Raw genomic sequence first — 16,026 nt, forward strand, 5'->3', positions numbered from 1 at the left:
AGTAGACAATAAAGCTCAATGCAACTATTTGCATTGAATGCTGATTGGAGCCTCCCTCTGGATCCACAATGAAGTTCATTAGGCTTTTTTTGATATTGCCAATTCAGGAGCAACAGAAATAGATATAAAAATAATCTATGGACACTTAATTATTGAAAAGGTTTCTGAGCACTCTTCCCGCATAATCTTCCTTCTCCAGTAGATGGCTGCCATTTTCTTCAGAAACCACAGTTGCAGTGGTTTGAGAGAACAGCTCAGTCAAAAGCTGGCCTCAGTCAAAAGCTGGGCTTCCCTTTCTCAGTTAAAGTGGTTTTCCCAACATAGGTGCATCGTCGTCTTTTGCCACACAAGGCTGGTTGATATGTTCATAATGGTTTTAGCACAATCCCTTAAGAAGGTGAACACAACCCCCACAGGGAGGGCAGAAGCTCAGCTAATGGGTGCCCCAGTGGTGACCAGTTTATAGTATGCCCCCTCCTGGGCCATCAGTTGCTGGTGAGGGCCCTTCTCAATGATGACTCCCTGAGCCATGACAGCGATGATGTCAGAATTCTGAATGGTGGACAAGCGGTGCGCAATGACGATGCAGGTCCTGCCTTCTCGAGCTTTGTCCAGGGCAGCCTGCACAGTCTGAAGGGAGAAGAGAGAAAGAGAAGGATTCTTTACAGGGTCATCATAACAAGTTATAGTAATACGAACATAGCCAATTGGCCTCTTTAGGTCACTTTGTTTTGGGAAAGGCATTGATCAACAAAACTTAGTTGTATCGAAACCCTCCTCAAACATTCAGTGGATTCAAAGAGGAGGAGGAGAACAGAAGAGCTCCTACTGTCCACAACTCCAGTCTCCATGGAGCATGTGGAAGGTACCTAACTGGGCTCTGCGGGGTTAAGCAGTAACTCACAAGCATGGCAAATCTGCTTCCCCTTCCATGAATTCAGTGTGCAAGTTGCCAGGGACAAGTATCAGTGAACTCTGCTCCTAAGAGCTGTAATACTCCCAGCAGTTCAGAAAAGTTGGGAAAACAGGACATGCAGTGGTAAGTTGCTGTCCTATCATTTCTCAAATCTTCCCTGGATCTCAACAGTCCCCTTAGCTTCTTGGTAGACTAGAAGGCATTCAGAGGCCATCCATTTTGGAATATGGGTAACAACAGAGATACTTAAGCATCATCAGATGGATCAAAATATGGCTAAGATGGAAGCATCATCAGATGGATCAAAATATGGCTAAGATGGAGCAACCTGGCAGAGATGCAACAAACTGCAATATATTCCAAGGGCAAATCCATCAATAAGGTCTTCACTCAGGCAACTAATAAAAGTTATGCTTGAATAATTTCACGATATAGTTGCAATATGACTCTGGAAACACGGCCTTTGGCACTTGCCTTCTTTACAGTAGTGGAAGCCTGCAAGGGTCCCAACTGTACTATTTTTTTTTCCAGAGAGGTAGACAATCATTTATTGCTACTGTCATCAAAGGGCAAAGCCGGCTCTGATGGATTTGGAAGAAGCCACCTATATGTTGCTGTGTTGGTTCCATACATTGAATTCTCACTACGCTACGCAGAAAGTGAGCTAGTTATATGGTGGCCATTCAGTGTGTCGTATGAAGGCAGCCTAAGTTTGCAGTTGGGGGAATTTCTTGAATTCAATGCTATCTGTAACAGCAGAGGGCCCTGTTGGTAAGTTGCCAACAAAGTTGCCAACAAAGTTGCCTTTTTTACTTTGCTTCAACTACCTTCCCAGCAGTGACTCTGTACAATGAGTGTATTGTACTATACTTTACCCACTGCACAGGTGCATTCAGACTCAGTTACAATTTACAGCCCTTTTAAATTGTTATATCCCACAACAGCCTCCAAATAACACTGAAATGAGTACATCCTTTCTTTCCCTCCTTTAAGGCTGAGATTTTATATTCACTTATTTGAGACTAAGTTCCTTTTGAACTCAACACCAAGTGATTGCATTTAATGTATATTCTCAATGCTCCATCAAATATGTTTTCTTTTAATTATCTGATATCCGAAAGCATAACATTATTTTAGAGCCAGTTTGGTATAGTGGTGAATGGAAGAAGTGCTAGCCTAGAAATCAGGAGACGGTGAGTTCTAGTCCCACCTTAGGCATGAAATCCAGACTTTGGGCCAGTCCCTCTCAGCCCACCCACCTCACAGAGGAGGAAGGAGTATATTATATATGTTCTCCAGCTTGAGTTACTTATAAAGGTGGGCATTTAAAAACAAAATCTAATGAATAAATGCTGTTTATTGTTTATTCATTGCTGTTTACCTGTTCACTTTCTGTATCCAGTGCAGAAGTTGCTTCATCCAGTAATAAGATCTTAGGGTCTCGAACGATCGCACGCGCAATGGCAATGCGCTGCTTTTGCCCTCGCGACAGGAGAGACCCCTGAGCCCCAACATTGGTTTCATATTTCTGCAAAAAAAAATACCCTCCAATATTTATTGGCTCACTGACTTTGTTTACCATAAGAACAAAAATACAATTAGTGTGGTGAGAAAATGAAGCTACTTCGTTGCTTTTATTCTAACGTTCTTTTATTTTATGGGCGGGGGAACCTTCAATTAAGAAGCAAACCAGAAAAATACCGTATGTTATTATTACCGTAAGCCTGTGTTAATTTTTGTATTGAAAATGGCCATTTTTAGTTGAATGCTTTATAAGTAAGCCATGGAAAGTTACCGAGTGATTTTTAGAAAATGCATGAACTTATATTATTAGATAGAATGAGCTTTAGCTTAATCAGGGTAAAAGTTGTCCAAAAGGCTCTATAGCAGACATGTCAAACGTGCGACGTCATGTGACGTCGCGCAACGTATCGGAGCTTTTTCGCCGTTGCCGGCAATGGGGTGGGCGCGGCTCCGGTATGATGAAACCGGCCCGCAGGCCGGCAGTTTGACACCCCTGCTCTATAGTCACAGCCAGTGACAGCAGCTAGCTGATTTTGGAAACAGTGAAGTAAGTCAGGTCTGGTTGCTGCTTGGATGGGAGACCACCAGGAGACTCCAGGGCTGTACGATAGACTGAACTATTCACAACTTGGCCTTGACTGAGGTCAAAAGCTAAGCAGAGTTTTTCCTGGTTAATACTTCAATGGGAAACCATCACAAAGGCACCTAGCTGTAGATTCTGGCCAGCCAGAGGGCTCCTTTGCTTTATTAACATGACATTTTTATCCCACCAATCACAACAGGCAGGAGACAGGATTTCGATTCCCATATTACCCTCACAACAACCCTGTGAGAGATTAAGCTAAGAGTGTGGCTTCCTACTCTTCATGAACACACTTCAAAAGACTGATGATTAAGGAATGCAGTTGGAATGTAACAACTCTTTCATAGTTCTGAGAATACATTTTTGGAACTTGTGATTCAGTGCCTGGAATTTTCTTTTTTAGTCCTCTTTCCAGTGGTGGATCAATTAGGAAACAAGCAAGAGATCCTGCAGATACTGTATTCTCAAGGGATTTCCTGGATCTAAAGAAGTGAGCAAAACGAATTGGAACTGTAAATTAGACTATCATAGATCTATCAAAGGTGAGAAAGCCAAACAATTCACAAAAGAAGGAATGAAAGCAGAGGGCTAACTACTCAAAACATTACTGTGACGCAGAAGTATTGAGAATATGTTAAATCGGCAGTGAAGAGAATGTTCAGACCAGTTCTTCTTTCTATAACATAGCATTTTAAAAATGGTACTCACTTGGGGGAGTGACATCACAAATTCATGCAATTGGGCTTTCTTGGCAGCTGTTATCACTTCATCCATAGATATTTCTCTGCTGTTATCACCATATTTAATGTTGTCGCCAATACTACAGTCAAACAGCACAGGTTCCTGAGAAACTATTCCTATTCTAGATCTAAGAAAGTGGATGTTTATTTTCCGGGTGTCACGGCCATCTATCAGCTGTACATCAAAAACACAAAAACATACAGAACGTCTTTGGTACAAAATTAAAATTTCTTCTTCAAACCTTTGCTTGTATTTGCTGATACATGTGAAATTTAAATACCACAATTTGTGTGGATAATTGCATGGGTGTTATCAGTAAAAAATACATTTGCAAGCTAAGAGTTCTGCAGAATCTCAGGGTTTTGTCAGAACGATAAAATGAGCGACGTGACACAACACTACCCTTTGCATGCATGCATGCATACATATGTTTTACAGTTTGCCCCCTGCAGACACCCAGGTCTAATTCTGGAATTAAAGATTTGAAGGCCTCAGCTGAATTTACCTCCATGATATATGTGGAACAAGCAAAACCTGCAGCAAAATATTGACATGTGAAATCTATTCTATGCAGTCCACCTTCCCACATCAAATCTCGCCCATCCTGTCTGATCTTGTCTGACTTCAAAGAGTTAGACCTACTTAGTGCTTGGATGGAAAATCATCGGGAAATATCAGGATTGTATAGTGAGAAGTTGAAAAAAAACAAAAGCAAAACAGAAAACAAAACAAAACAAAGGACTGGGTTACTTATGGGACCATCTCTCCCCAATTGTGTCCACCCAATCTGACACAAAGGATATGCTTTGGGTACCATGTGCTAGGGGAGTGTTGGATGGCGGAGCCCAGAAGGAAAGAGATTAGATTGGGTCCGTCTCTGTTGGCTTATTGTAAGGCCTTGAAAATGTGGCTTTGTGCCTAAGTCTGGGGCTCAGGGCATGGCACAGACCCACAATTTCCTGGATGTGTGAGTGATTGGTTCTATTTTTTTTGATTGATTTGATTTTTATCATGCCTTTATTATTTTATAAGTAACTCAAGGGGTTGAACATACATAATACTCCTTTCTTTGCTTATTTTACACCTGGTTACTGCATGGTTTATTTTTATTTACTCTTTTATGCTGTGTATTTTATGTATTTTATTTGTTTTACTGCAGGCTACCTAGAATCACTAAAAATGAAATAGGCATCTATATGAAACAGATAAATTATTCATTTATTATTTATAAATTTATTTACACGTCTGGATTGTCACAAAGAAAACTGGACTGAGAAGTTAATTGATGGGAATGTGTATTTACAAGGAATTAAGCTTGATTTCAAAGATGCCTTTTTTTGAAAAAAAAGGGGGGGCTGTTAAATCTGCAGAGTGGTGTTTCTCAACCTTGGCAACTTTTAAGACATGTGGACTTCAACTCCTGGAATTCCCAAGCTGGCTGGGGAACTCTGGGAGCTGAAGTCCACATGTCTTAAAGTTGCCAAGGTTGAAAAACACTGATATATGAAGACCAAATTGCAAATTTAGTGATTAATACTTTTATGTTATCAAAGCAACAAAAGCTATTTACCACTTTTCCTTCATCGGCATCATAAAACCTCTCCAGAAGTTGAACACAGGTGCTTTTTCCACATCCGCTGCTTCCAACGAAGGCAAGGGTCTGCCCGGATTTCACAGACACCGTGAGGCCATTTAACACTTGGGTATCCGGACGAGATGGATATGTGAACTTACAGTTGAGAAATTCAATTCTGCCATGGAAATTATCCTGAATATACAACAGCAAAAAGAAAATCCTGCTTCAGAATTTGCAAATGACTCTTAGGAAGCTAATGATGATCATTTCTGTAGTTCCCGAAACTGTCACAGGTCTCTCTTTAAATCAATCAACTGGAAGTGGATAAAACTGAAATCCATTTGCGTTCAGCACAGGGCAAAGTTCTCCTATTTCATTTTCATTTGTAAAAAGTTAATGTTTTGTGAAAAGAAGAGAAGAAAAAAAAGGACAACAATATTTTAATCTGATTTGCACTTTGCTGTATTTCTTGCTACTCTAACAAACCTTCAAAGAAAGTTAAAAGTGGAACAACTTCAACGAAAGGGCAAGAGATGAGCAGATTCAGGGACAACCAGTATAATGCATGAGATTTAAATTTTAAAAAATATATTTTGTCACCATTGGCAACTGTCTTTTTCCTTTTGTAGACAATACTGAAAGCATGGAATCACTAATCAGTATTGAAAGTATATAAATATTAAACGAATGCTTCATTTACAACTGTCTAAGAGCTGCAAGAGTTGAATGAATCCACAGTGTAATATTACGATTTGCACTAGAATTTTGAAGTTTATCGTTTTGCCCGAGGTCAAAACATTTCAAACAAATCCCACTGGCCAATGTCTTTAAACAGAGGATTCTCCAGTGTACAGTGAGTTATACTGCTTATCTGCATTTTATTATTTAAATTATTCCTTTCCTGGTCTCATGCTGGCTTGAATCAAAGCCAATTTAAGCATATTCTGTCTTGACTGATATACTCTGGCAAAAATTCACAAGATAGACTATGTTACTTCCCATTGGTCAATTTACTACTGCTGGACCCTCCCACCTTTTGGTTTCTGGAGAACCACGGCCAATCGCTTTCCTTCCTATGCACAGATCTTCTTGAATATACATACTTTAATACGTTTATCATGGCTCAATATGGGTGGATGTAAATGTGCAAGTTATATATACATGTACAAATGTGTGTGTGTGTATTAAAGCATCAAAATGTTATACTTGGAGACACAACAAAACACTTTTTAATAAAATGCTTGCTGCCTTGTTTTCATTGTCTTTTAGAGCAGTGTTTCCTAAACGGTTTGCCACCACACCTCCCTTTAGCGTCATTTTAATTCAAAGCCCCAAATGAGCACAAATGAACTATGAAAATAAGACAATGAAACATTGGGAAATGTGAATTTATTGTAGCACTATACAACCCAAGGGAGGTGCATCTCACAGTTTAGGAAACCCTAACCCTTACAGGAATAATTACTGCTGGCGTTCATTATAATGTTTACAGTAAAAAGGCAGCTGTGAAAATGATCTATGGAGCATGGTAAGCATTGGTTCAGCTGAACCTTGTGAGTGTGTGTGTGTGTCGAGGGGTGTCCTTCTGCTGTGAAATACACAATGAACTGCTGGGGTTAGCCTGTAACTGACTGAAGTGCTCAAACCCAGGGCATTCAAGGCAATGTAACAAGAATAGAGTAGGGTAGGGTAGGGTAGGGTAGAGTAGAAGGAGTGGAAAGGAGTGGAACAGAACAATTAGACTAGACCAGACTAGACTAGACTAGACTATAGACTAGACTATAGACTAGACTAGACTAGACTAGACTAGACTAGACTAGACTAGACTAGACTAGACTAGACTAGAATAGAATAGAATAGAATAGAATAGCTGAGTTGGAAGGGACATTGGAGATCTTCTAGTCCAGCCCCCTGCTCAGGCAGCAAACCCTATACCATTTCAGACAAATGATTGTCCAATCTCTTCTTAAAAACTTCCAGTATTAAAAAAGGAAAAGTGCACTTTGAAAGTGGAGCACAGAAAACTCCCATCCCCTGAGACTGCTTTAATGGTGAGTGGGGGGTTAATAGAGGGAAATAACTGTTTCTGCCCTCTAGATCGCTCTCCATTTTGCTGATGGGGCAACTAAACTGGGAGGCTAACTCTGCAAGTACTTCCAGGCAAAGGCACAAGGACAACAACATTGTTTCTGGCAGACTTACTGGATTACGAGGGTTAGTGGAAGCATAGCTACCCCTTCTTTCTCCACTGATGAAGAGTAACTGAAAGGAAATCTATAATCCTGGCTTACAAAACAAGGAAGCTTGTACAGTACATATTTAGGTTTATTTGCTATTTTTGGTACAGGCCATCCTAATTTACTGACTGCAATTGAGATGAGCAACTCCATCACCAAGCAATTCAATCATTAAGTGAAATATCACGTGACCGTGCTCAATTTACAAGATCAGTTCTGATGCAGCCATTAAGCGAATCATTTAACATCATGTGACCACCGCTTGTGACTTCCCGCCTGACTTTCACAATGACTTTACTTGTCAGAAGCCGGCTGTGAAGGTTGCAAACAGTGATCGTGTAACTGTGGGATGCTGTAACCATCATAAATGTGCACCAATTGGGAAGCGCCTGAATTTTGATCACATGACCACAGGGATGCTGCAACGGCCGTAAGTTCAAGGACTGATCGTAAAACTACTTTTTCCAGCATGATTGTTAAGTTTGAATGGTCACTAAACAGAACGGTTGTTAACTGAGGACCACCTGTACCTGTCAATTCTGGTTTTATTTGTTGTGTACAACATTGGTAGGTTGGTTTCCTTGTTGACTATAATTGTGGCATGAATTCATTAGGTATTTTGAGAACAATTCCATCTAAAAGTGACTTAAAGAAGTTCTCTAACTGGAGGACTAGAATAAAATTGGGGACCGCTTGGCAGATTTTGATAAAGGACCAGACAGGCAAACATAATCCAGAACTTGAAAAACATTATCACTCACCCTGGCTATTATTATCAGCCCATGAATCAAAGTTATGGACCTTAATCTACCATACTTTTCCAATGCAAATTGATGGATAGATGTTTTTTGACTTCTCCATCCAGGTTTGAGACACAATGCCTGCCCCAGGATCACCCAGCTGGTTTCTGTGCCCAAGGGTACATTAGACGTTGACTCTTCCTGCTCCTAATCTAGCACTTTAGCTACCTGTTCTTCCCCAAAATAAGACCCAACAAGAAAATAAGCCCTAGCACAGCGGTTCTCAACCTATGGGTCGTGACCCCATTTGGGGTCGATCGAGCATTTCACGGGGGTCGCCAAGCAAGGCTGTCCACCATTTTTTCCCCCCCTTTTCCGGCGGGTGCCTTACCTCCCTTGAGCTGGGCCAGCTGGTGGTCGGCCTGCTCTGTCTCTGCCGCTTGCCAGCTATGCCTCGGCCGGCACAGGGGGCGGAACCTCGCATGTGTGGTGCTCCCGAGCAGGGAAAGTCCTTGACTTACGACCGGCTGGGTAGTCCTCGACTTACGACCGGTTTAGTCCTCGACTTACGACCGGTTTAGTCCTCGACTTACGACCGGTTTAGTCCTCGACTTATGACCGGTTGGGGGTCGCGGCATTAAAAAGGTTGAGAACCACTGCCCTAGCATGATTTTTCAGGATGCTCATAATATAAGCCCCACCCCCAAAATAAGCCCCAGTTAAGATCATCAGCCAGACGGACGCATTTAGTACCGTGTTTCCCCGAATATAAGACCTAACTGGAAAATAAGCTTTTAATGCATCTTTTGGAGCAAAAATTAATATAAGACCCGGTCTTATTTTGAGGAAAACATGGTACTACACCAAGCAGTTCTCTATGGATATTATATCTTTTGGGGATATAAAGAACAGGACAAAAAGAGTCAAGCCACAATCACAGTGTTTAAGAGCAAATATTACACCTTCCAGCCTTGGCACCAGAGTGCCTCTTCCTATTGTCTTAAATATGTATTATTTGCTCAACACTGAGCTCACATTGTGCCCACCAGAATACCAGGACACTTTTGATCTTTTCCCATAGTTTCCTGGCACGCCGCACACTGTAATCTAGTTTGCTTGAGGGCGGCAGAGGACTGTCTGACCTTTGGATCTCTCCAAGCCTACAATTATGTGATTCAAATAACAGCCATTATTTTCTTACCCATTTTTCTCCAACGTCACTGTACGTACTGATTCGGGGAATCCGATCCACCAGCTGAAAAAAACGGGCGGCTGCTATTTTAGCCTTGGCATAATTTGGAGTATAAGAAGATGCTCTTCCCAAAGCGGTTCCACTAGTAACAATGCAGGAAATCACCCTGAAATTGGGAAAGACATGTTTTGGTTTGCAGGGCACTTACTTAAAAAAAAAAAAAAAGCTTTGTTGAATCAGTTGGAAAATCTCTGGTTAGGTTTCCATCCAGGATCAGCAAGCTGGGCTTGAGAAGCTGACAAGCAAGGTATAAAAATTAGAGCCCCTTATTTCTGCCTAGTCTCCAGAATTTGATTTTAAAGCAAGTACTTAATATTGTGAGGGAAATTATTTAGTTATCACAATATTTTATAACCTCCCCTCTGCATCCTTTTGAACATTGTTTAGCTTTCACAGTCAGATATTTGCCTGTAACAATATGAGAATTCATAGATTCCGTGGTATTTAAAGAAATGACATCTATGTAGGGGTGTTCTTACCTAAATACGTAACTGTAGTGAAGTCCTTCCTTTTCAACTAAAAATCCTCCGTATCGGTAAGAGACAGAATTGGCTACGAACAAAATACACTGTGCAAAGCCAAAACAAACTCCGTAAACATTTGCTTTTTTAATAGCTGCTTTGTAAGGGACTTCTAGCTGTTTCTCATAAGCATCGATAAAAATTTTCTCCTTTCCGATTCCAGCAATGGTCCTAATATTTGCAAGGGCTTCATTGGATATCTGATTCCCAAAGAAAAAGAAAAATCTGTTAAGGATTATACAAAGGTTTATCAATTATTGTACAGACATTTCACTTTAGAGAACTACAGACTTGTGATTTTCACATATTAAAGCGAGGGTTCCATGACATCTGAAGTAGGAATTGGCAAATCCAAAGCAGACAGTAAATCATGCACAACAGGATGAGATGGTTTCCATAGAACACTAGACTAAATACTGATTAATTTATTGTTCCTTTGTCACCAAGAATCTGCCTCTTAACAACTCTGGAAGAATAAGCCCTGATTGTTTATGATGGCTGCTAAGCTCAAAGGATAATGGAGATTCTTTCTTTCTTTCTTTCTTTCTTTCTTTCTTTCTTTCTTTCTTTCTTTCTTTCTTTCTTTCTTTCTTTCTTTCTTTCTTTCTTTCTTTCCCTCTCTCTCTCTCTCTCTCTCTCTCTCTCTCTCCCTCTCTCCCTCCCTCCCTCCCTTCCTTCCTTCCTTCCTTCCTTCCTTGCTTCTTCTCTCTTTCTTTTTCTCCCTCCCTCCCTCCCTCCCTCCCTCCCTTCCTTCCTTCCTTCCTTCCAAATAATGTTTGAGGATCACTCTAAAAAGTAGGTAACCTTAGGTCAAACTAGTGGACAAGTTCAGAGGTGGGGAAACCCTGTATTTAACTTCAGCCAAACTCACATTTAAATTATATTACTGTTCAGGAGAATATTCTCCATAACACGTTTGTTGGGATTCCAACGCACTTGTCATTTCCTCAGATTGAGGAACTATGTTACTGAATAGACATGGGGATGGCTTGGGATGGCTTTGCCCTAAATGCTCTGCTTCTCCTAAACCCTGATTTCTGATTCTGATCCTCTGCCCTTCATTGGTTGGCCTCCTAAGGAGAGACCTGACCTACTTTCCAGCTGTAGCCAGAACTGAATGAAGGCTTAACAGGGTGTTAATCCAAGAACTATAATTATTCTAGAGATGAGTTGTCCTGTCTGGGGCAAGACTATTATTGTAATTGATGGTATGTGGCATGAATTATTTCATCTGGGTAAGGTTCAGGCTGTCCCGCATTACAGGTATACCTTGTTTATCCCCGAATAACCCTGTCAAGCTGTGGCTGACTCGCCCTATTCGTTCTGTGCTCAGGTTGTTAGCATTAGCCAGGCTCTTTCAGGATCACGAAGGTGTTGTTTTTATATCATTTGCATTTTCAGAACCTCTCAACGAGGACCCAGGCTCGTAAAGGTGCTCTGCAAACCCCTTTCCTTCTTTGTCTCATGCTGAAGTTCAATAAACTGAACGCAAGTTAAGCAGCCATTTCCCAGAAGTCTGGCTGGGTACTGAATTTGTCTGAGAACAAATATATCCTTCGGAATTCAGAATACAGTTTTTAAAATTGTATCCCATCACAGAGTTAACAGGAGGAAGGAGCAGGGACGGAAATGAAATTAATTCAGATCTTATGGTAGTCAAGACTTCTTCTTTTTTTTTGCATCCTTATGAAGTTGAGCGATGGTTCGTGTTCCTACATCTAGGAATATACCTGTATAGATAGTCCTCAATTCACTCACGACAACAATTAGGACCAAAATTTCTGTGCTAAGCAGGGCAGCAGCTAAGTGAGTTTGGACCCATTTTACGACCTTTTTGCCACAGTTGTTAAGCAAATCAGTGCAGTTTTTAAGGGAATCAAGCGGCCGTTAAGAAAACCTGACTTCCCCCATTGACTTTGCTTGTTGGGAGACAGCTGGGAAGGTTACAGTTTGTGATCCCATGACAGGAAAAAGCGCCAGTTGCCAAGGGCCTGAATTTGGTCACGTGACTCTGGGGATGCTGCAAACAGCCATAAGTGTGAAAACCAATTACAAGTTTCTTTTTTCAGTGCCCTCGTAACTTCAAATGATCAATAAACAAATGGTTATAAGTCAAGGGTCACCTGTAGTTTGAAAATAATTCTATTCTCTGCCTTTCTTAACAACATGGGATTATTCCCAACTGCTAGAGCTCTGGTGGCGCAGTGGTTAGAAGGCAGTACTGCAGGCTACTTCTGCTGACTGCCGGCTGTCAGCGATTTGGCAGTTCGATTCTCACCGGCTCAAAGTTGATTCAGCTTTCCATCCTTCCAAGGTCAGTAAAATGAGGATCCAGATTGTTGGGGGGGGCATATGCTGACTCTTTAAACTGCTTAGAGAGGGCTGGAAGGCACTGTGAAGCGGTATATAAGTCTAAGTGCTATTGCTATTGCTTTCCAGCACGAGGAGTGCATGAATGAAGTTATCTAGTGGCACAATTTGCGACAAAATCATCATATTTCTCAGGATTTCCTAGATGGGGACCTTGGCAGAAAAGTGTCTCAAACTAGTTTGAATTTATAAGCTACCTCCTTAACTATTCTTGCCCTATTTTAAATTGTTGTATTCAGTTTGTATGTTTTTAACATTTGTACCCCACCCAGGGTCTCTCTGTAAGGGAGATAGATGGTTTCTAAATATGATAAATAAATAAAATTAAAAATTAATAGATTAGCCCTTAAATTTCAAAAGTTTTAGAAGCTGTCCGGTTCAGAAACTCGTTTTACCTCTGTTGCTAATATTGTACGTTGGTGAGGAGATCATCTTTATCAGGAACACATCGGGGACAGGTGGGAAATTATATCGTTATAAAACTATCTCATTTATATATAACATTACAATGAATAACTGTTTTCTCAATAAATGTTAATTGTAATGCTATTAAAAATGAATAAAAAATAGATGAGCGGAAAGACGGCATTTTGCCCAATTTAGTGATCCTCTTTTTCTGTCTGCTTTTATTGCTCAGATGTTGCAGACTTGCTGGAACCAATCTAATGCAGTATTAAAAGAAAAGAAGCAAAATCCTGGACAAGAAACTCTTAGCCCTTTAGCCTCCTCTAGGAAGAGGAAAAAAAGAACAACATGCATTTGCACAAGAAACCCCTTGAGAAAGTGAGAGTCCTATGGCAGCTACGTAACCTATTTTCCCAGAATTGCAATAGGTACCACTTTGGTGGGAAGGTGACGGCACTCCGTGATGTCATCCTGGCCACGTGAACACAGAAATGTCTTCAGTGGTTCTCAACCTGTGAGTCGGGACCCCATTTGGGGTCGATCGACCATTTCATGGGGGTCGCCAAGCAAGGCTGTCTGCCATTTTTTTTGTCCATTTTTTTTGTCCGCCATTTTTTTCCCCTTTTCCGGCGGGTGCCTTACCTCCCTTGGGCTGGGCTAGCTGGTGGTCGGCCTGCTCCGTCTCTGCCGCTTGCCAGCTACGCCTCGGCCGGCGCAGGGGGCGGAACCATGCATGTGTGGCGCTCCCGGGCAGGGAAAGTCCTCGACTTACGACCGGTTGGGTAGTCCTTGACTTATGACCGGTTTAGTCCTCGACTTACGACTGGTTTAGTCCTCGACTTACGACCGGTTTAGTCCTCGACTTATGACCGGTTGGGGTCGCGGCATTAAAAAGGTTGAGAACCACTGCTTCAGATGGTGCTGGCTCAATGTCCTTGATACAGAGATGAGCACCCACCCCTTATAGTTGGCAACAACTAGTTGAGTAAAATTTGCAGGGACTCCACTTTGGCAAGAAAGGTTGTAAAATGGGGCAAAACTCACTTTAACAACTGTCTCGCTTAGCAAAGGAGATTTTGGGCTTAACTGTGATCGTTAAGTCAAGGACCACTTGTATCTATACCTTCAGAAATTAAAATTCAGAAATTAAAATCAGTGAACATCCAATATTTCCAGCAGACAAGGGCCTCCCATTGGGTGGGGGGGGGAGCCCATATGACAAGATTTGGGAGGCTCCATTCTTGAATCCAGTTTTTAGCTGCCATTTACATCTGTCCCACCTGACAATAAAAGTGCTTTTCAGGTTTAGAAGTGGACACTTTGAAGCTACAGATTCTCTAAGGAGCGAGCCGTCTTTCGAACACTAGAAATGGGAACAGCTGGGAAGTTTCTGCTGCTTAATAAGCTCTGTGCATGTGTATATATGGAGAGATAGATACAGATATAATTATCCAACAAAGGCAATTGCTTGAGCAATTATTCATCATCTCGGTCAGTCTTAAGAGTGAAACAGAAATAAAGCCCTTTACCCTTCCCGTAGCTTCCATTGCTTTCTTGTCCTGAGATGCAAAGCCTGTCAGCATTCGCGACTGCACCATTCCCGACAAAGCCAAGAAAGGCAAGAAGCAAGTGATGACTAAGCTGAGTTTCCAGCTGAAGTAGAACGCGATGATGATGGAAACTCCGATATTGGTGAAGGAGTTCACAATCATTCCTATCTGGGTGCCGGTTGCCTAGGAAAGGAGGAGAGGGAAGGGAGATCAATCAGTCAATCGCCAACGAAGCTAGCTCCATGAAACAGATACTGGAGAGCTCAGAGAGGCAACACAATATTTCAGGACAGGTGTGTATACGTCCCACCATCTGCCTTACTCCGTTCTGTTCCTCAGTCACTCATGTTGAAAGTCATTCCATTTTTTTACATGGAAAGGAGTGAGCCATTTTGGCAGCCCTCTCGGGCCTCGGAGTATCTTAGGCTAGCCCAGGGGTAGGCAACCTTGGGTCTTTTATGACTCGTGGACATCAACTCCCAGAATTCCTGCTGGCTCAGGAATTCTGGGAGTTGAAGTCCACAAGTCATAAAAGACCCAAGGTTGCCTACCCCTGCGCTAGCCTTATTCTCTCACGAAGAGCATGGAGGCGCCATCAGCAGAAAACTGTGGAAGAATGAAAGTTCATGACTTCCATCCGACCTATGGCCAGCTCTTTTTATTTTCTTACAAATATCAGACCATCTCTGATATTTCTAACTGCAAAATAGGCCCATCGGCCACAACTTAGTCACTGCTACTTTTATTCTTTGTCTGTTTTATTCTTGATTTCTCAACTTGTGGTAACCTGACGAGAGGGGTAGCAAAGACAAAATTGGTCCAAAGTCACCTTTACAATGGTGGAATCACCAGCTAGAGTAAAAAAGTCATCTAGCTTGGAAGCGGCAGAGGCCAGACTCTTGAAGCCTTTATCTGCCTATTCCCAAGAGAATACAGTTAGTCTGGCAAGACTCTTGTAAATAAATAAGTGGTCAACAATAAAGAAACTACTTTGGTCTACTTACAGAATTTTTCTGGTTCCTTGCGTCTTACAATTACTGATGTAAACAGAATGTCTTGCTCCCAATGTCAGATCAGAAGTGGAGCTTCAAAGGAGAAAATGTGATCTTCCCTATGTGTGTGCTATAGATGACTAGGGAAAGTGTGTGTGTTTTTATACAGTGTGTAAAGTTCTCTTGTCAGGGAGGATACATTCCAGTAGACTTCAATAGAGCTGAAATCCACACACCTTCAAGTTGCCAAGTTTGAGAAACACTGCAATAGACAGACCGTTTAGGGCAGGAGTCCTCAACCTTGGCAACTTTAAGACTTGTGGACTTCAATTCCCAGAATTCCTCAGCCAGTGGGAGTTGAAGTCCACAAGTCTTAAAGTTGCCAAGGTTGAGGACCCCCGGTTTAGGGAGCTGGGCGTGAATGAATGAGCGAAGACAAAGGCCTTATATTATAGAAAGTATTGCTCCAAAAATTGCAGCTGATCTTTTTTTTCCTCATCCATTTTATCACCAGTTCTTGAAAACTGCTTTGTGCCCTTGGATTTGCAGATAATAATTTTACCACTGGGTTTTAATGGCTAGCCTTGTCTCCTTCCGTTGTTTTACATCAGGGGTAGTG

At 41.6% G+C, this 16,026-nt stretch overlaps 1 protein-coding gene across 1 annotated transcript in view; it reads right to left on the reverse strand.

The window, feature by feature from the left end:
- Window positions 1–285: 285 nt before the first annotated feature.
- Window positions 286–16,026, reverse strand: part of ABCB11 (ATP binding cassette subfamily B member 11) — a 63,196-nt gene continuing 47,455 nt past the window's right edge. Inside the window, exons 22-28 of the mRNA XM_015821903.1 lie at window positions 14,395–14,598; window positions 10,049–10,290; window positions 9,519–9,675; window positions 5,335–5,532; window positions 3,732–3,938; window positions 2,298–2,444; window positions 286–630 (exon numbers count right to left, since the gene is read on the reverse strand). Of these exons, the coding sequence (XP_015677389.1) occupies window positions 430–630; window positions 2,298–2,444; window positions 3,732–3,938; window positions 5,335–5,532; window positions 9,519–9,675; window positions 10,049–10,290; window positions 14,395–14,598 (1,356 nt within the window). The 3' untranslated portion in view covers window positions 286–429. The remainder of the gene's footprint in view (window positions 631–2,297; window positions 2,445–3,731; window positions 3,939–5,334; window positions 5,533–9,518; window positions 9,676–10,048; window positions 10,291–14,394; window positions 14,599–16,026) is intronic.

This window comes from Protobothrops mucrosquamatus, unplaced genomic scaffold, assembly GCF_001527695.2.
Source record: "Protobothrops mucrosquamatus isolate PMUCROS unplaced genomic scaffold, P.Mucros_1.0 scaffold1421, whole genome shotgun sequence".
NCBI classification, from domain to species: Eukaryota; Metazoa; Chordata; class Lepidosauria; order Squamata; family Viperidae; genus Protobothrops; species Protobothrops mucrosquamatus.